The sequence below is a fragment of the Euprymna scolopes genome, chromosome 30 (assembly GCF_053919585.1).
Source record: "Euprymna scolopes isolate OS-2025 chromosome 30, ASM5391958v1, whole genome shotgun sequence".
NCBI classification, from domain to species: Eukaryota; Metazoa; Mollusca; class Cephalopoda; order Sepiida; family Sepiolidae; genus Euprymna; species Euprymna scolopes.
Window position 1 is genome coordinate 85,087,322 of NC_136511.1, and position 20,794 is coordinate 85,108,115.

The 20,794-nt window shown below is 35.1% G+C and overlaps 1 protein-coding gene across 1 annotated transcript in view; it reads left to right on the forward strand.

The window, feature by feature from the left end:
• LOC145254608 (uncharacterized) overlaps nt 1-20,794 on the forward strand; it is a 138,340-nt gene that overhangs the window by 35,623 nt on the left and 81,923 nt on the right. The window contains exon 2 of the mRNA XM_080113216.1: nt 4,928-4,983. Coding sequence (XP_079969342.1) covers nt 4,928-4,983 — 56 coding nt within the window. The remainder of the gene's footprint in view (nt 1-4,927; nt 4,984-20,794) is intronic.

Genomic DNA, 20,794 nt, shown 5'->3' on the forward strand with positions numbered 1-20,794 from the left:
TATCGATTATCGATACTTATCATTCATTCTGTCAAAGTGTCATTTTGTCAGTGTTGTTTCATGAAGAGATATATTTGAATATCTGCAGAAATATGAGGGGTGTACCCATTTTTGTGATACACTGTATTTATATATGTATATACTCATATTTAAATCTGCGATCTGACGTCAGTCAATAAAGCCTGAAATATATCTTTGCACTCAGCTTATACAACTAAATGAACCCAGAAATCAAATGCGCTGGCGTCATACACTAGACGCCATTTTAGTGCCAAAACACGTTTTTGTTGTTTTTGTAAATAATTTACTTCTTTTCGATGTAAAGGTAACATTCGTAGATTAAGTGTTGGCATTTTTGGCATCGTCAGCAGAATTTGGTTGAGAGTGTTGGAGATAAGAAATTTGATTGACATCGTTTATTGTCGGACATGCTTTCTTTTCATTTATTTATGTTGTTACAATGTTTCAACCACTTTGCTCGTTGCACTACAGTTGTAACGGCAATATAAGATATCGGTTCCAAACAACAAATACCGCTTTTCACAAACTTTTCACTGAAATGACACACATAAATGGTTGATAAAATATTAGAACCTTTTTTATTATTAGGGCTATGACAAGAGAATATTCTTTTCATTATTTTGACTCTCGAGTATATATCTGTTAAAATCTTATATGTTTTTAGATTAAGTGATGTGGTTCTCGATTGAGTAACTGTGTCTTACTGTGTCGAATATATACTTGAGAGTCAAAACAATGATAAGAATATTCTCTTGTCATAGCCCTATTTATTATTCACCCCAAATAAGACCTGTTAGTTCTGAAGCGTAAGTTCATGTGCATAGGAAGCAACCTGGCTTGGGAGTTGTGCAACAAGATATTTGTTCGAATTTCATTTAAATTTATGACTTTCGGTACGGTCGGGAAAACAAGAAAGAGTTAAAAAAAATTCCATAGGCAAGTAGTCCAAGGAAAAAAGCTATCAGAGTAGAAAAATGTTTGGCATTTGTGTACCATTATAGTGAAGTTGTGCGATTTTGTTACTAGTCGTGTGAGTCGGTCACATTCTCATTTGTCAAAATTTCCCTTGAAGTAGTTGTCAAACGAGCACATAGATGTAATACCACGGTGATGTGACAAGGGTCAGAACTTGGCCCACAGTGTGAGATCTATAAAGTTAGAAATTCTTTTTTGCTTCCTTGGGCAACAGTACGAGATCTATTAGGTTAAAAATTATTATTGCACCATGTCTAAGAGAGAGAGAGAGACTAGCGATTAATACACTAACCTCAAGGTCGAAACAATAATCAATGCACAGATGTATGGTGGCTTAATATATATGGCAGGTTTGGTAAGTTTACAAACTCAGTTATAGCTTAATTTATTAGCAGTAAACTAGGCAGAATCGATTTTGTAATTAATTAATCCAATTCATGTAGTATGTGAATGTCAAGCTGAGATGTTTTACTTTTGAACTGTCATGACAAAGAATGCTGTACAGATGAATAAACAGAAATGTTTAAACCATACAAAGTATCAGCACATGATCATTAATAAAAAAAATAAAGTGGACAACCATAGTCGAGGGCGAATCGAAGGCTCCATTTTTCCTTGAATTTCACTTTATAATGCTGAATCTTTGGCAAAGTGATATCAAGTACGAGGTTTTAGTCTTTGGTATGAATTGATCTTGCTCTCCTGATTGATTTTACCACAGTGGCAGTTTCTCATTGGTTAATTTCCGATTCCAAAAACGATTCTTTCATTATTTTTTAACTGACTTTTCCATTGCTGGTACGGGTGCTGAAATGATAAATGCTAATTGTTTTTAAACTATTAGTTAAACTAAAATCTATAGATTACTAGCAGATGTACCCGGCGTTGCCCGATATTAAACGGAATGATAAATTGCTTTAAAAAATAAAGTAAAAAAAACAAGGGAAACAAACTAAGACATGTGCATGCGAGTATTATGTTTTTTCCAAACAGTTCACTTTTTTAAGTAAAAAAAATACTCAAGCCAAAACCTAAAGACAGTGAGTCAAGTACGATAACCATTAGGCCAGCTTTTCACGTTCTTTGAAAGGTGTTTTAAAACCTACTAACATAACATAAGGAACATAAAGAGGGTGTCATGTGAACGATTCTTACATGCGCAGTCGTGAAACAGTTGGCAAACAGATAAAAGTCCGATGATCCAAAATACCAATGTTTTTAATTTGGACCCTTTAGCAACCCTTTTGTAGGATAAAAATCGATAAAAACATTTCCACATGCCTGAATACCTTATATGCCAAATTTCAAGTCTGTAGATCCACAATTCGTTGAGTATATAGGTTGAGAGTTGTCCTCACGCACACACACATTCTCACTTTTATAGATAGATAGATAGATAGATAGATAGATAGATAGATAGATAACACCAAAAAAAATGTAAACTTATTTTACTTGTGTAAAAATAAACTTTCCGTAAATTCGCTAAGTAACTTTTAAACGATATAGCTTATTTTCAAGGTTCTAAAAATGTGTAAAAACTGCATAAAAGTTTTGTCAAGAAGAAATATTGATAAACATTCACAATAACATTATGCAAATTATATTTATTTCTTTTATGCTATTGAGCTTTTGTTCGTATTATTATTATTATTATTATTATTATTATTATTATTATTATTATTATTATTATTATTATTATTGGCTCACGTGAAGCTTTCACACAAGTAAACAAACGATCTGATTGGAAACCTGTGGTGTTCTCTGGAAACTGAGTGACAACAAGTCTCCCCAGACGTCCAGTTCTCTCCACCTCCTTCGATAGCAATTGCAAATGAATTTGCATCACGACAACAGCCGCTTATCAGTGATTTCTCGCTGGTAATGGCCATTGGTTTATACTGGAATTTGAATGGCACTCAGCCTCCCAGTTCTCTTTACGCTTGTCCAGCCTAGGTCTGGTTGGCGCTCGCTCCTCGGTCTTTCACTCCTTATTGACCCTACTCAGCCCTTTGGTATCATTTTTTTTTTGTGGGGGACGGTGATAAAACAATGGGGGGATGCATGATGAGGGGTGTAGAACTTGTAAATATGCAGTTTCGTTGTTCTTCATTCCCTGTAACGCTTATTCGTTATATTGTATTATTCTCCGCATTCAAGGGGTTTCCTTAATATTTCAGTCGTTTTCATTATCGTTTGTCGTTGTACTTTTGCAGTTATTCCTCTGATTCCAATTTCTGACATTCTTTTTTCGAAGTTTTTCGGAATTGTTCCTAGTGCTTCTATTATTATCGGTACTATTTTGATTTTCTTCATCATCCAAATCGCTTTTAACTCTCTGGCGAGTTCTGTGTATTTGCTTCGTTTCTCATTTTCTTTCATACTCACCCTGTGATCAGCTGGGACAGCAAAGTCTACGATTTAACAGGAATTTTTCTTTCTTGTTAATTATTACGACATCTGGTCTTCTTGCTTAGATGGGTTTGTCCGTCTGTATGTCCATGTCCCATAGGATTTTGCGGTTCTCGTTTTCGAGTGCTGTTGTGGGTTTATGCTTGTACCATTTGTATGTACGCTCAAAATGCAGTCGTTTACACAATTCCCAGTGTACCACCCTCCCCACTTGGTCATGCCTGTTTTTGTATTCCTTTTGGGCAAGTTTACTGCATTCACTTACTATATGGTTTATCGTTTCGTCTCTTTGTCCACAGAGTCTGCATTTGCTGTTTTCTTGTGTTTTATCGATCCTTGCTTTGATATGATTGGTTCTTATCGAGTTATCTTGTGCTGCAGTTATTAGCGATTCAGTTTCTCGGTTTATATGTCCTTTTCACATCCATGTCCAGGTGTTTTCGTTATTCTCATCTTTTGTCATTCTTATGAATCTTCCGTGGAGTTGTTTCTCAATCGACTTTTGTTTCCTCCTTGCCCTCCAGCATTGGCAAATCTTAATAAACGTAGGCAAAAGATCTGGAGAACGAATTAAACATTTTAAAGGCTTAATGTTTAAAGTTTGAATTAGGTATAAATGAATTTAAGAATAAACTGTGGTGTTAGGTCTTCTTTGATTTGGGTTTTTTTATATTTATAACTGGTTGTAAAATAAAATCTAAAAAGATATAAAATGTAGAACGTAAAAAAAAATCTGAGATTAGCAATCAGAATTCACAATCAATTAAAAGGAAAATAGTTGATAAAACTATTTATAATGATCTACTCGTGTAATATATGCACCCTTAGTCTATTTATTTAGTTTGTGAAGAAAATTTATGAGGACATTACACGAGGCTGTACAGTAACTGGAAGAGTAAAAACGCAAAAAATCTATAATTAAATATTTAGAAATTTAAAAAAGAATCGGAATCGAAATCAGTAATTATATCAGAATCGGGAATTTTGAACAGAATCGGTAATTCTATCGGAATCAGGCGTGTATAACAGAATTGATAATTTTACAAGAATTGCGTTTATTTCGTTTGTGTTTAGATATAAGTACCTAAACGCAATCGAAATAAACAGGAATTTCCAGGGCAAACAAAATATAGGCAATGCATCGGCAACGAAAATTAAATACTTTAAATACTTATTTTAAATTATTTAGAATGGATTTTGCAATCAGTATAAAGATGCTACTCTGGAATTGCTAAAAGACCATTATTGGATATATCTCTGTGAACGATAGTTGCTACTAAAAAAACATGTTAAAATTCACCCAACCACTCAGGAAAAAGACAAGCATCATTTTCGAATTTTACACACGCGTGAAGCAAGTTTTTCTTTACTTTATAATTGAAAACTTCATTCTGTCGTTGCCCAGTATAATTCAGCAGATGTAACTGAAATATGGTTCAGGGGAAATAATTCCTGAATATACCGGTTTGACGGTTGAATAAAAATTTTAACGGACTGACAATGTTTTACTTTTTATTTTCAGATGTTTTGGTTGACAGTGATTGTGGCTTTTCTGTTCCCGTTCGTCTCTTTTGTCACGTAAGTTCATAAATTTTTTAGCCATCAGAAATAGAGCGACGTGATTGGGCTAGTGGTCCCTATCGCGGTAAATGAAATCAGCTAAGCCGAGTTCAAATCTATTGTGGTAATCTATGCACTAATACCGATGTGAAAGGCATATACCTGTAACTCAGAACTAGAAATAAAACAGTATCTCGTCTTTAATTAATCATATATACTCAATTGTTGACAATAGTTATTGTGTTTCAGCGTTATATAGGGTTGATTTGCTGTAAAACAACTAAACCAAATGTACAAAAATGTACTCATAAAGTCGTGAAACCATGTAAAAATATAGAGCTAGGTGAAAACACGTCCATTATACTTGAGTCCCACTGCTAGAAAAAGGACAAGCCTAGTGTTTGAATCCAGCATATACGTGAACTAAGTCTTTCTTTACTTCATAATTACTGAAAATCCATTCTCTTATTGTTTAGTTCAATAAATACATTGAGCTAACACCCGAATAAAATGTGACGATGTTAAATGAGGCCCATTCAAATCTCAGAAAGACTGTTAGGTTTTATGACATGTTAATTCTGTACTAGTCCATTTGGCATAATGGTTAATGTTTGGTAACGGACCAGGGAACAGAGGTTACGGTTAAGGTCAGTTCTTCTTCCATCCACAACTTCCACATAATATACGTTACTCCCTCGTTATTTTGCCGTTACTTTAATTGAAGGTGTTCGATTGAGCTACAATCTTTGATTCCTCCTTTGAAGATATTTACAGCAAGAACACACCTTGTTACCTCAAAGAAAAGTGTCTTCTCTTTTTTCCTCGCGTCCGGCGGAATTTCGAAAGATTTTTGTGAGAGCCCCCTGCCCGTGAAACACATTACCTACTTGCCTGTTGATTATAATTATTACATATTAGGAAGCCTATATCAGTAGCGAACGACGAAGAATGGTGTCATGTTTTTGAGAGAGAAAAAAAAGGTTACACCAGTTCTCTCTGGGAAGCCATGCAAACGAAACACGACCATAATGTAGAATAATCTAAAGCACATGTTACCGATGCCTGTTCGTCTGTGTTATTTATTTGTTAAGTTAGAATCTTAACTTAAATAATTATTTAGTTATTTAGTCTTTCTTTTCTAAGTTAATTTTCTCCAATAAAGCCTTAAAGAAAACTCAGCGAACTTGCCCCAAGTATCGTTCTTGCGTGAAAAGTTTTATTCGTCTAAGTTAAACAGATGAGACGATTGACAACCACTAGACAAAACGGCTATTCATGAAACGCGGCAAAGAGAAACAGCGAAGATGAAGAGAATAAAAAGGCGCATAGACACCCGTGCATGTAAAAACTTGTTTTATTTTTATATGGAAACATTAAAATCCTTCTTAAAATCCGAATCAGCCGCCTCACAAGTAATCAAACGAAATTCATAACTTTTATACTACCATAATATTTACCATATTTTATCTGATAATCATGCCATCTCATTAACCCTTAACCTCGAGTGACTGTTTATCGTAATAAATGCTGATCAAACAGCAAAATATATTTGAATTCCTCTGTGCTGAAAAAGTAAAGATTTATAAAGTAAGACTTAAGGGTTAGTACAATAACCCAACATCTTAGTTTAGTAATCAATTAAAAGGGATGATTCGGGTCGCCAATCCATTTATTATTTTTTTATTATTATTAATTCTTCCTAGTTCTTTTTATGTCGAAATCGCGCGTATATTTCGTATAGAAATGCTTAGTAGATTAATTGGTTTTGTCGGTGTACATTTTGCAAATAAATAACCTATAAACGAAGTGTTATACTCAATCCATACGGTGATCCTGAAAAATACTACCACTTGCGATGAGAGTGGATCTGAAGGTAATGACTACTAAGGAGTAATTTTACACTCCCCTCCCAAATTGGTGTCCCACCAAGTAACAGGTGCAGCTTATTTCCATAGTAAGAACAGTGAAAGGGTCGCTTACAAAAATAGGTGTTAGCTCGATGCAAACGTTTTTGCCGATTTAAAATTTTATCTTCAAACTGAAAAACTGTGTTTTCTTTATATCTTTTTTTTATAACAACAACGATCTTTTTCTATATAACTTGATTCCATCTATCAACGAGATTATAAATTGCTTATAAATTGCTTATAAATTATTGTACAATTTCTCAGGTTTTCATGTGAAATGTGAATTTAATATATGCTTGATCTTCTCTTGTGAGATTAACCTAACGGCATTTAAATGGTTTTGTAATCCTCAAGTGATGATCCGAGGGAGTTAGATTAGAAGAATATGCAGGATCAGGCAAGATTTTTCCAACCAAATTCTTTTAGGATACCTTTGGTCAGTAGTTGTGTGTGAGGGCGAGCATTATCATGATTGAATATGTCTCCCTTTCTGTTGATAAAGAAAGTTGTTTTCGGGTTAACATTAGTAAGAATATTGCAGATAAATTTGAATGATGCTTTAATAATTTGAAAAAAAAAAACAAGAAATTAATTATGGTGATATGTTTAAGTGATAATAATATACTTAAAATAATTTACAATGGTTTAAAATGTCGCTTTCTTACAAACCGGCAAAGCTGTTATAAGTTTATTATTAATGTCAAACTATGCACATAAGATAAATTTCCTTTACAATTTTTTACAATAAATATGAACGTGTACTAGCGAATGTCGAAATTATTAGTTTCTTCTGAGGTTACACCCTTTCATTATTTTTAGCGTCAGCCACAATTTCAGGAGTTGTCTTAAATTCATATGCGATAATAAAATGCTGAAAAGAGTACTTCGACATCAAGAAAAAATATTTGCAAGCAGTTAAGTGCTCTCATTGGTATGCGATTAAGATGCACCCACTAGCAAGTCATCAATTTCGTTTTTCTGTTGTTGTTGTTGTTGTTGTTGTTGTTGTTGTTGTTTTTTTTGTTTTTTTCAACTATGAGTCGCCACTTATCAAGGCTAAAAATCACTAAAAATAAGGGTTAATGAAACAGATAGATTTACAGTTGAACGATGAAGAATATTATGAGAGTATTGGAAATTATGAATTAAACGAACAAAGATTAAATACTTATGAGGAGGACAGTTTATGACTAATATTTGAATACTTAAAAGTGCATTTTGTAATGAGTATTTGTTGGCATTGTGTTTTTAAGATGACAATGTTGTCGTTTGCAGGGAAGTAGTCTCGTTGAACTGTGTTTTACACACGGAGAATGTTTGGAAAGAAGCTGTTCATTGAAAGAAGCTGCTTTGTTTCGGGAGAAGAAAGTAAAGTTATTGAGAGTTGTTGTAGGAAGACAAATTTCTGTCGTGAATGTTTTACGATGAGGAAGGAGATATTAGAGTACAGTCGAGCACATTACAGAGATGTAATGATTGAATATACGCCTTTTCTGTGAGACAGATGACATACAGAAAAGAAGAGATCACCACCACCACCCCACTAGATTGCGAAGTTGATGTTTACCTTGTCATGGTAAAACAAGAGTGCTCCGAGCGGCACCTCTCAGCAGTACTTCACCTGATGAAGTATATGACTCTTATATATAACAGATTGTATCGGGCTTAGGTACTTTCAGTGGCGGTAGAATTATTCAACTATTTCTCCATCAATCTTAGCAATAGATTGGATATAAATTTCTATTTAAGATCTGGAATAAATGTAAGTCCTAGGAGCATAGTATGTTTCAGTCGGTTTGAATTGTTTGTGATAGAACTAAGTATGCGTATGTTCTGGGGAAAAGGAGAAAAGAGAGTAGAGGATGAGGAAGCATTAAACATTACGTGCTAGTTCATTGTACATGCGCCCGGCAAGTGTGTTGGAGACAAGCTTGGAGCTGTTAAATCGGAGGAAGAATAAATAACATCTTTAATGAGGTTAACTTTTCGGCTGCCACTTGTTTGTTCAATCTTTTGGACGTTTTTTTTTTTTTATATTATGTTTTAATTACAAAATTCACTTTGGAACCCCAATTAGATGTGTTAACGTCGAAATGCAGGACTATCCGCATAGGTTCTTTCTGGTGTTTATATATTCTTTTTTTTTTTTTTTCGTTTTTTTTCTTTTTAATTTTCACCCCCAACAAGGCACAGTGCCACATTGAAGTAGGACATCTGGGACATAAGTTTCAGGGATATTATGAAGAGAGGTGAGCAACAAGACGCCTGTTCACATTACACTTGAACTTCTGCATGTCAGTACAGTTGAGAAAGCAGGACCCTGGAAGGAAGTTCCAACGTTTAGCAATTCTAGAGAAGTAACTACTGGACTAGAAGGCTTTCTTACACCTAGGGATCTCTACTTTGTAGAGGTGGGGTTTAACTGCTTGTCCGGTTTGTCAAGAGTATTTACGTTGAGAGGTTACTGTGATGGACATTGAAAAGCTCTACACACGTATAAAGTGCTTTTGAAAAATAATGTTTTTCGTTTATGTTATCAATATACTTTAACTTGATTGTGTGTAATTGATAAATAAAGTTTTCAATTTATGAAGATATCCTTTTAGAATATGATTAATAGCAATTTCGGAACAAAGAAACTTTTACACATGTTTCTCAAGAAGTCAGAAGTAAACACAAGTAATTCGCTCTAATTAGAAAGTTAAAAAGAAACACACCCAAAGTAAATCTGGGGAAGAATAAAGAGAAAATAGCACACGGAGAATCAGTGATTTCAAATCGTTTGACATAAAATGTCAAATATAAGGGCAAAGTTAAATCTAGTAAAAAAAAATTATAATAGCAGTCGAGCGATTCGAACTCGGCAACACGAGACATATCTGGCCCGATTAGCAAAGACCGTATCCATTCGGCTACCATTAACCGCGTTGAATTTAAACGTTTTTAAATTTTAAATGTTCTTTATGTCAGGCAGACAGTAATCTAATCGTTATACGATGATCTATGCATAAGAGCTAAATTGACCGACCTTAATTCAACTGAAAGTGCTCAACGATAAGAAACTAATTTCTTAAAGGGGCTGTCATAATTATTTTTTTTATTATAATAATTAAATACCTACAGACACTAGTGTTTCATCCTTTCGGGAATCTTCAGTGCAGGGTGTCACGATTAACACCAGTCGAACGATTCGAATTCGGCAACACGAGACATCTCTGGCTCGATTAGCAAATATATATATATATATATATATATATATATATATATATATATATATATATATATATATATATATATATATATATATATATAGTGGAAATGGTAATTAATAAAAACTGAAGAAAGTGTCAATACTGTTGTAGAGCAAATATGCGTTTTATTTTTTATTACCGTATCTTTCTGTTAAGTTACATTATTGTTTCAGCTACCCGGCCGTTTTTTTGGCCGTTTGAGGAAGCTACAGACGGCCAAAAAACCGGCCGGGTAGATAAAACAATAATGTAACTTAACAGAAAGATATGGTAAAAACAAAAAACGTATATATATATATATATATATATATATATATATATATATATATATATATATATATATATATATATATATAATATATATATATTATATATATATACTTAATTTACTTACATAAAATTAATATACGAAAGTATAAATTTATGCGTAAACTTTAAGTATTTACTTCAAAAGTGCTCAATACGTAGGTAGAGCTAGTTAGTAAGTTATAAAATATATATGGCGATTAAGCTACACTGAATATTCCGCGTTTCATCCACTCTAGGACTCTTCAGGTTTATGTCCAAGTAACCTACATCTAAAATTTCAAGTGTTTACACTCAAACTTGGCGGAGGAGTTTGGTAAAGTCTGGAAAAGTCAATTCTTTGAACTTTAACAGCCAAATTTTCGTCTAAAAACTAATTAAAAGGCTTGCTGCATGTCTTAATACATTTTATGTAATATTTCAAATGTTTAGACCCAAAATTGACTAAATAGTTTGCTAGAGACTGCAAACGTCTAATCTTTTGTACTTTAACCCCTTGGCAGCCAAATTCTCAGCCAAAAACCGATTAAAAAGCTTGCCCTATGTCTGAATGCACTTTATGTAAAATTTCAAATGTTCAGACCAAAAATTGTGTTGGGCTTAAATTAAAAAGTCTGATCCATGTTCAAGGAACCTACATCTAAAATTTCAAAATTGGCCAAAGAGTTTGGTAGAGTTTTCAAAGGACAAATTGTTGAACTTTGACCCGTTGACAGCCAAATTTCTGGCCGAAAACCGATTAAAAAGATTTTCTCAAATCTCAACACCCCTTTGTCAAATCTCGAGTCTGTAGACTGAAAATTGACAGAGTAATTTGGTAGGAAAATGTACACAGACAGACAGACGCACAGACAATTTCACTTTATATATATATGTATATATATATATGTATATGTATATATATATATATATATATATATATATATATATATATATATATATATATATATAGAGAGAGAGAGAGAGAGAGAGATGGATTTGACAAGAAAGTTCCTGTGGAATTTTAAACTTTGATGTTAAATGATGTTTTTTTTTCAAATAAGTTGTCGTTACAATACCTTTACTTTATATATAGTTTTTAAGGGTGTTTTTCGCCCGAAATAATCGTTTAAATTACAATCGGTTTAAAACAACTATGATTTTTTACAGGACGTTGAATACAAGATGGAAAAAAGCAAATTCGCACAATTTTCTTAGTTCAATTCAAGCTCAACAAAGCGTTTGGCCCAGAAACCACTACTGAATGCACAGTGCAATGGTTGTTTAAGAAATTTCGTGGTGGTTGGCAGATTATGAGTGTAGTGGTCGGCCATCGGATGTTGACAAAGATCAAATAAGAACCTTAGTTGAAGCCAATCACCGCATACTGTTTGAAAACTTGTTTCTGAATTAGACGTAAGGTATACGACGATTTCCAACTATTTGAGAGAGATTGGAAAGACAAAAAACATTATAGTGGGTGGCTTACGAATTGAACAACAAGCAAAAGAAACGTTATTATGAATAGTCATCTTCCCTTCTTTTACGTAACAATAACAACCCATTTCTCGACCGGGTTGTAACTTGCGATAAAAGTGTTTGTTTTTTTTACGACAACCGGCAACGCTCAGTTCAGTGGTTAGATGTCGACGAAGCTCCACTACACTTCCCGAAGCCAGAGTGGCACAAAAAAAAAGGTCTTGCTGACTCTTTAGTGGTCTACAACCAGTTTCATCTATTAAAGTTTTTTTTAATACAGTCGAAACTATTACCGCGATAAACTACTGTAAACAAATGGATGAAATGCACCAGAAACTTCGACAACAACACCCAGCATTAGTCAATAGAAAAGGCCGAATTCTCCTCCACGACAATGCCCGGCCACACGTTACTAAACCGACGCTGAACGAATTGGGCTATGAAACTCTGCCTCATTCGCCATACTCTCTAGACCTTAGACCTACCGACTACCACTTTTCAATCATCTCGACAATTTTCTGCGTGAAAATGCTTCAAAAACCAAAACAATATCAAAAACACCTTCAAAGCCTTCATCGCCAACAGAACGCAAGATTTTTACGTTACTAGTATAAATGTATTTTTTTGCATTAGCAAAGTGTGTTGGTTTTGGTGGTGTTTGTTTCGATCAATAATTTTTTGTTTCAGCTGAAATATGTTCATCTGAATTTAAAAGTTCAAAAGCGCAGGAACTTTCTTGACAACCTGATATAAGCTCAAGTCAATGTTGAATATGAAACGTTGAGATTTACTTTTTTTTTCGTTTTGGAAGTTGATTACTATTCGAATCAAACTTAAATATATGATTTTTTTTATCATCTATATTTTTCAAAGCAAAATTAAGCTAGATTTTTCATGATTGTTTCAAAATTATCAATAGCTCTATAAAACAAACAAATAAATAAAATTCTACTGAATGTAAGAAACACGTTCGTCGTCAAATGTGAGGATTTATTTTGATTTTTTTTTTTTTTTTTTTTTTTTTTTACAATTATTCTCACTAAGTTTTCCGGATTTCGGGTGAATGTTTTTTTTTTTTTTTTTTGTCCTCCGACAAAAGGAGGGTGAACCTGTAAATTCACCCTTCTCCGTTTGTCCGTTTGTCCGTTTGTCCGTTTGTCCGTTCGCCTGTCCGTACTTTCCTCAATAACTACGCCTTGTAATTTATTGAAATTTCGCACAAAAATAAAACATGATATGAGTAAAAAAGTAACAGAACGGATTTTCCGGGAAAACTCCGGTTGACCCCTAGCGGTGTCTTTCGGGTTAAAATGGCTAAAATTGACATTTTTGTGCTTATTAAAAAACGTTGATGCCTTGAATTTTTATTTTTAAAAAACATTGATGCTTTAGATTTTATAAAAAAAAAAGTTGTAACTAACTGATTTCTATATAATTTTGTTTGTCTATACTTCGTGATAGCTCTTGGGTGTGCCCCAGGGGCTCTTTAAGGGTTAATAAAAACACTCCATTTTTGGGACTATTTTATCATATTTGTCCAAAATTTTCTGTGTATGTCTATTTAGCAGTTTTTCATGGTGCTTAATTCAAATTTAAATATGTTAAGGCATTGGGGACTTTTGGGGCTAAATGGGGGGGGGCAAATGATGGACTTAATCATTTCTTTTTTTTTTTTTTTGCATGGTGCAGAACTCAAATTTACATATGTTAAGGCCTAAAACTGCACCGTTTGTTCATTTTCACCAGGATTTTTTTTTACATAGGCATCACCACATTATCAAGGCCAAGAGGTCATTCAATTAAAGAGTGTACAGTAGAAAATGGACATTATAGTAATCATTAGTAATGAAAATTTGGTAAATTTGATAACTTATATGGAACGGCTCATCAAGAACTTATTTACGTTAGACTTGAAGACAACCATATTGTAGTCAGCCGGAAAGCAGGAAAACGGAAGACAATTCCACAGGCGTGCAGTTCTAAGAAAGAAGCTTTGTTCATGGAATCTACGTTTAGGTTTAGGCACAGATAAAGAGTGGGGGGAATTATTGATAGTGTTTACAGCTAGACGAGTGTTTCTTGTGAAAGTTTGGCGAGGGGGGACCATAGATTGGAGCTCAGTCGAACACTTTCCATGAAAATAACGATACATCAGAGACAAATACGCAACATCTCTTCTGTGAGATAGAGGTTGCAAGGAAGAGAAAAGGACATCTCCTACGAGGCTACGAAGTCTATTTTGAACTCTATCAAGGCAGGACAAGTCCTTTCTAGCAGCTCCGGCCCAGATGTGGCAACAGTATTCCATCCTTGGACGTACTTGGCTCTTATATAGATAGAGAATAGCATCAGCAGTGAGATATCTACTGGATCGATAGAAAGATCCCACCATTTTTCCAGCGGCCTTGGCAACAGATTTGATGTACATATTCCATTTAAGATCAGGAGTAATGGTCAAGCCAAGAAGCTTGTCAAAACTTGAGGCCTCCTGAAGACGAGAGCCATTCATTTCAATTGATGCCAGATGTGGATCAGAATGTTGATGATGTAAGAGAGAAGCTTGGTTTTAGATGCATTAAAAGTAACCAGCCACTCCTTACCCCATTGTACTACGTGCTCAAGATCAGAGGAGAGAGAATTGGAGAGAACTTGGTCGTTTACTGTCTTAGATGTGCTACCATAAATGGTACTGTCGTCAGCATAAATGTCTACAAATGATGTAAGGATGTGATTTGGAAGATCATTAATGTAGATCAGGAAAAGAGTTGGGCCCAGGATGGACCCCTGAGGGACATCGGCATAATACTGTGAGCTTCTGATTTTTGCCCCTCAACTACTACTCTTATGAACCTATCAGAAAGAAATGATTTAATAATTGAGAAGACATTTTCAGCAATACCATAGCTAGAGATCTTATGAAGTAAACGTTTATGCCATACCCTAACAAAGGCCTTAGATATGTCAAGAGCAATTGCCCTAGAAAGGTTGCCTCCGTCGAGAGATTTGCTAATCCTATGAGATATAACTGTAAGCACATCTGCTGTAGATCTAGCAGAACGGAAACCATATTGAGTGTCACTAAGAAGGTTATTTTTGTTGAGATGGTTGATTACTTCTGTATTTAACACAGATTCCAGCAACTTACTCATAACGCACAGGAGACTTATTGGCCTGTACTGAGAGGGGGATGAGCGATCACCTGAATTCTTAAATACAGGGCATACTGATGAAATTTTCCAGGGAGATGGGAAACTATTCTCCTTAAGACAACGTTTAAACAGTTTTGTAAGTATGGGCGCTAGTTCAGGCTGAAGTTTTTTAAGTACTATAATTGGAATACCGTCAGGGCCAGTTGCTTTACTGGAATCAAGGTTTTTGATTAGCTTGGCAACATCACGTACAGATATACGTATATCACAAGGCGTGTTTTCTGATACAGGAGGAAATATTGGGGGTTGGCGGCCTTGATCGCAAAGGGTAGAATTAGCTGCAAAGTTCTTGACAAAGAGTTTGGCTTTGTCTGATGCTGACGAGATTACCTCAGGTCCATTGATAATAGTTGAGATGGAGCACACGCTTCTGTTCAGGATTCTGTTTGCTATTTGCCAAAACTGGTGGGAACCAAGCCGCTGCTCAGCTACTTTGAACTTAACAGATTGAGCATACAACTCTCTTGCATTCTTTATTACTTTCTTACAATGGTTGCTGGCAGTCCTGAAAACGGCTTTAGTTTCCATACATCTATTACGTTGGAAGCAGTGGAAAAAGTGATTTCTGTGCGCAATGGCAGCAGCACATTCTGGAGAGAACCATGGCTGGCTGTTAGGTTTTTGCTGAAACTTTTTCGAGGGTATGAAACGGTCAATACCTACAATTAACCATTCCGTCAGGTCTAATACTATAGAGGACACATCCTTTTTAAATATGGAATGCAGAGGTAGATCAGATATAAATGTACGGAAGCTATCCCAGTCAACCTTAGTGTATCGATATACTGTACGATGGATAGGTATGTCTGGGGACTTATTACATTTCATTTTTATCTTAATTGATACAACAGAGTGGTCGGAAGATCCAAGAGGCGACAGAACAAAAACTGAACATCCCCTGGGAACTTTTGGGCTAAATAATGGGGGAGGGGGAAAAATGCTGAACTTTGTCATTTTTTTATGCCTCGTTCACTGTGCACTCACGGAGGACCATGCATGCTTCACTTTTTTTTTCTGGTTTAAAAATCTGTTTTGACACGTGTTAGCCCCAATTTACCTTTACGTTCTGGCGGTTTTCCTAAAGATTTTTAAGACATTTTGCATAAGATTTCGTTTTGAGATTCTATGGTTTTCATTTATCAACAAATTTTGATGATCAGCTGTGTCAATCTATTCAAGCATGCTTTAAATTATTTTAAAAACACGTGAACGATTTCTTTGCTTCAAAAGTAACATTAAATCACGGTATGATACATAATCCGAGTTCGAATCCATTCACATCCACTGTATTCAATTACGCACTCACGTCATTGGACAACGCATGAAACCACAATTCTTTCTCCGGTGTAATATAATGTAGAAGGTTCTTCGATCGTAACAAAATATCTCTGGCTGATATCTGATATATTGTTCTATTGACACGCTGTAAGTTGATCCATAGATATTTACTCGCTTTCTTTTTATTCTGATAATTTTAATAATTGGAGGAAAAAAAATAATTGTTGCATTTTTTTTTTTTACTACGCTGCCTGAAGATATTAGTTTCTTCGCCTAAACTTTACCAAACATTTTTATCCTTTCTCTTTGTAAAACTCAATCATGTTCTGTAAAGTCAAAAACAAAAACAATTCTCCTCTACAAAAGGATGAAACCAAACACTATGAATATATATCTGAAGATATAAAGAACTTTAAGGATAAATTTCTAAAATTACTAGATTCGGCATTAAATGACCCGAAAAAGAGTTGATATGCCGTAAAACAAAGCCGACAAACTAAAGACCATCAATAAATATTTGAAGATATAAAGTACTTGAAGCATAAAACTTTTTCAAAAATTACCGGATTCAGCATCAAACAACGTTTTAAAGCGTTAATATGCATTAAAACAAAACGTTTAAGCCAAACACACACCTGTTTCTAACCTTTCTACATCTGGTATAAATAGCAACATTTGTTCAATTAATGGTTTATAATTGTGTTCTGCTTTTTTTTTTTTTTCAACATTAAAATAACCATGGTAATGTTTGATGTCGTAAATAAGGCAAATCAGACGTGACCAACTTGGTCAATAAAAGAGAATCCGTCTTTGATAAGCGTGTTACTTACCTGTCCTCAAGCCCTATTCTCTACCACTAAGCTTTGCATCTCACTGTAATTTGATGAGATACAAATAACAAGTTTGTGTTGTGTTTTAGGCTTCAAATGATGTTAATCCTTGACAAAGCGAAAGTCTATACAACTTAACGCTAATGTTGACGGTAGATAACAAGGCTAATTAATAATGTTTAACACTAACAATGTCGACAAGGGAAGGTGGGTCTAGGGTCATCCACACCTTGTGATCGACCGTGTCACGAACCAGTTGCTACACCTATGACGTCTTCTTTAATCGGCTTGCTCTCCAATTAAAAACCGCTGACAAAGAACTCGAAGTAGAAGAGGATAGGCGTGACCGAGAGGGCAATTATCGATGCCATAAACATGGCAGTGATCGATGATCAACACTTGGCTAACGTTAAAGGGAGGCGCACGTGGTGCCAATAAGGACCAATCGTTCGTTTTCACTGCCGTTGATTTAGCTTTCTTCTGCATTGAATAGATTCCATTTTGTCTGCGAATAAACGTCACTATTCGATCTGTGGTGGTTTTATATGATTTAATGAGTGTACAGCTTACGTCAAAGGTGACCAGAATAAATTATGTTTCGCCAGTGTTCGCAATAGTATTCATATTTATGTAAAACTAGCCTGGATGCCCGGCATTGCCCGGGTGTTTTGAGGTGCGTGTTGAGCAAAAAAAAAATAAATAAATAAGTGGTAGTAGACAGGCAGTCTCGCACCCGTGTCGCGAAGGAGGAAAAGAATGTGAAAAAAAAATCGTGACGTCTTTGCCGTTGCGTCCATCGCCAACCGGAAGTGGTGGAGGTTTAAACTAAGGCTAGTCAATCGAAAAGAGGGAAAAAAAGCGATCCCTCCTAGTAGAAAAGTGTGACCCGATGGGGACCGAGCGGTACCGAGAGACCTTGCTTGTTGATTAAGAAACAGCTTGTCGCCTGGGTGGTATCATTGACACGAATTCAGAGAAATTCGCACGGCTGAATTCTAATGATGATAATGATGGTTTGATGTTGTTTCTTGGTGGATAATCAAAATGATCTCCCCTCCCCCTCGCCGGAAATATCACAGCGCGTGTCAACACCAGAATAAGTCATAAAGATAATTCCAAAAATTAACAGACGGACTGTGTTGATAGACCGCCGATAGAGATGTTGATAGACCATCCGAAGGCCCGCGTGACAGGTCTGTTGAGGCTAATTAGGCGTGACATCTCGTATTCCTTGCATGAGAACGTTTATTTCCTCGTTGATGGGGCGGAGGGGGTGATGGAGAGAGGGATGAGAGAGGAAAATTTTTTCTTTCCCTTTCTTTTGCTTAGATAAATGTAAGGGTCGCTTTTATTATTTTCTTTTTTTTTCTCTTTGGCGACCAAGCAAGCCCTTACTGCCCCCCTCCGAACAAAGGCGCGGCGACTGATTGGTTGACCGCCACTAGATACTATTCTTGTGGCACAATGATAAAACTTCCCTCATTTGAAAGCATTATATTGAACCTTCCTTGTACTCGGATGGCAACGAGTACAATTTAAAACATGTTAAAAGCATAGCGACTTCATAGGATACTGTCAGAGTAGATTTGCCTGGAGCTGATAAATATTTATGTTATAAACTTGAGGACGAAGATCGTCTAAAGGTCAATGGGAATGAACTCAGTGAACTCAGTGAACTTGTCACCAGAGGCTTGTGAAATAGAAACATCCCAATCTCTTGGTCTTTAATATGTATGCATGTCCTCCTTTCCTTCCCTCTTTTTTTTATCTCATTTTATCGTCACAGTGAGAGAAGATTTGCCGATCAGTTAGAATTTAGACGATGTTTGCGATCGCCGTAAATAAAAGTAATTGCAAAAAGTTCAGAAGGCGATTTTCCGGTGACAGTCGCACGACAGCTAAACTTTCGAGTTCTTAAAAATTTTCATTGTTGAATATCAAAATAAATTTACAACATGGCAAGAAAGAAGAAAAAGAAAATAAAGAAAAAATATTTACAAAATACTGAGGATGGAATTTGACTCCAAAATATATTTAAATTATAAATTTCAAACAAGTGTTTATTTTCATAATATTGCGTTGTGGTTTGGCTTTCAAGCGCACCTGATGTGTATTTTATTTTATTCAAATTAAATCAACGCTCCTATAACGGAACTCACGCCCCTGACGTTAAAATAATGTATAAAACATGCGCTGTTTGTTCATGATTTCAATGCCTACAAACGTTCCATTCCAGCACAAAGTCCAAGCTCAGATAATTCTCTAGAGAGAATTAATTCTATAGAGAAATTGTTACTAGTAATTACGCTGATAACTCTACACAATGCCTGTCCAGCAGACGAAGCAGACGACACATCAACCCCTTGATCTAAAGAGGATATGCTTATCGTTTTATCGTTTTTAATTTTTAATGTACGGGGAATTGATTGCTGTGCGCATGACGTAACAATCCTTTGAGGAACATCCCCACGACATACTAAGTCACACTCCCTCGCAAGCGAGAGTAACCCATTTTCGACGATTAGTCAATCTGTTATGCTTCCATTTTAAATAATATTTTCCATCACTAAATGCGCTGATTGAATTAACACGCCTTACAGGGTGATCTTATCCCCCCAAAACAAATCAAAGCATAATGCTACCCATTATATAGCTGAAAGAAATCCACAATCCTTTCTGCAATCCAATCATATTTGCTATTACTATCGTTAACTTGCCCACCGAGTTTGAATTACAAATGTCCAACAGTATTTTTATCACTCATCAATGATATATCAGGACACTTTGGTTATGATGTGTACGTGTGCGCGGAATAGTCTTTACCAAACTACTCAGTCAATTTTTGTCTACAAACTTGAAACTTGAAATATAGGAAATTCGGACATGTATATCTAATTCGATTTGGTTTTTGACTGGTAAAAATAGCTGCTAACGGGTCAAGATTGAAAATTTAGAACTTGACAAGCGTAAGTGGACAACTTGTATCTCCCATAGATGCAAAAATATACATTTCTGTGCTTAACTGCTTTAATTGTTACATTTGTGATATTCACTTGCCGTTGGCTCATATGGTAGTGAACACCGCTGGATGATTAAATGTGTTGGTTTCGATTCTAACTGATGGCACTTAAGTCAGGTTTTTATTAACTTTTGAAATAACTACTATATATTGTCTACAAATATGTTGATTACTTTATTGATCAATAGAGAATTGGATCTTTAATAATAAATACTAAATCTACATAAATTAAAAGATAATATTTAAGCGTATTTTACGACAGGTCAACGTCGGGTGGCTTGCTAGTATACATAGACCAGTTTGTTCACATCTATTCACGAAGCTACCACAGTTTGAAAGTAAGCTTCATTCCGAATAAATTGCTTCCCGTGTTGTATAATGTGTCGCTTATTTTAAACATCTTACTGTCGTAGATTATTAAAGAAGTTTTCTTTTTTTTTAGATCGGTATCTTAAAAATGATGCACCAAATTAAGCACTCCTTCTGTTGCTGACGAAATTCGAGCAGCCGTTTCATTCAGATCGTCTACCGTGCAGAGGAATGGCTAATTTCAATTAATTTATAGGAAGGG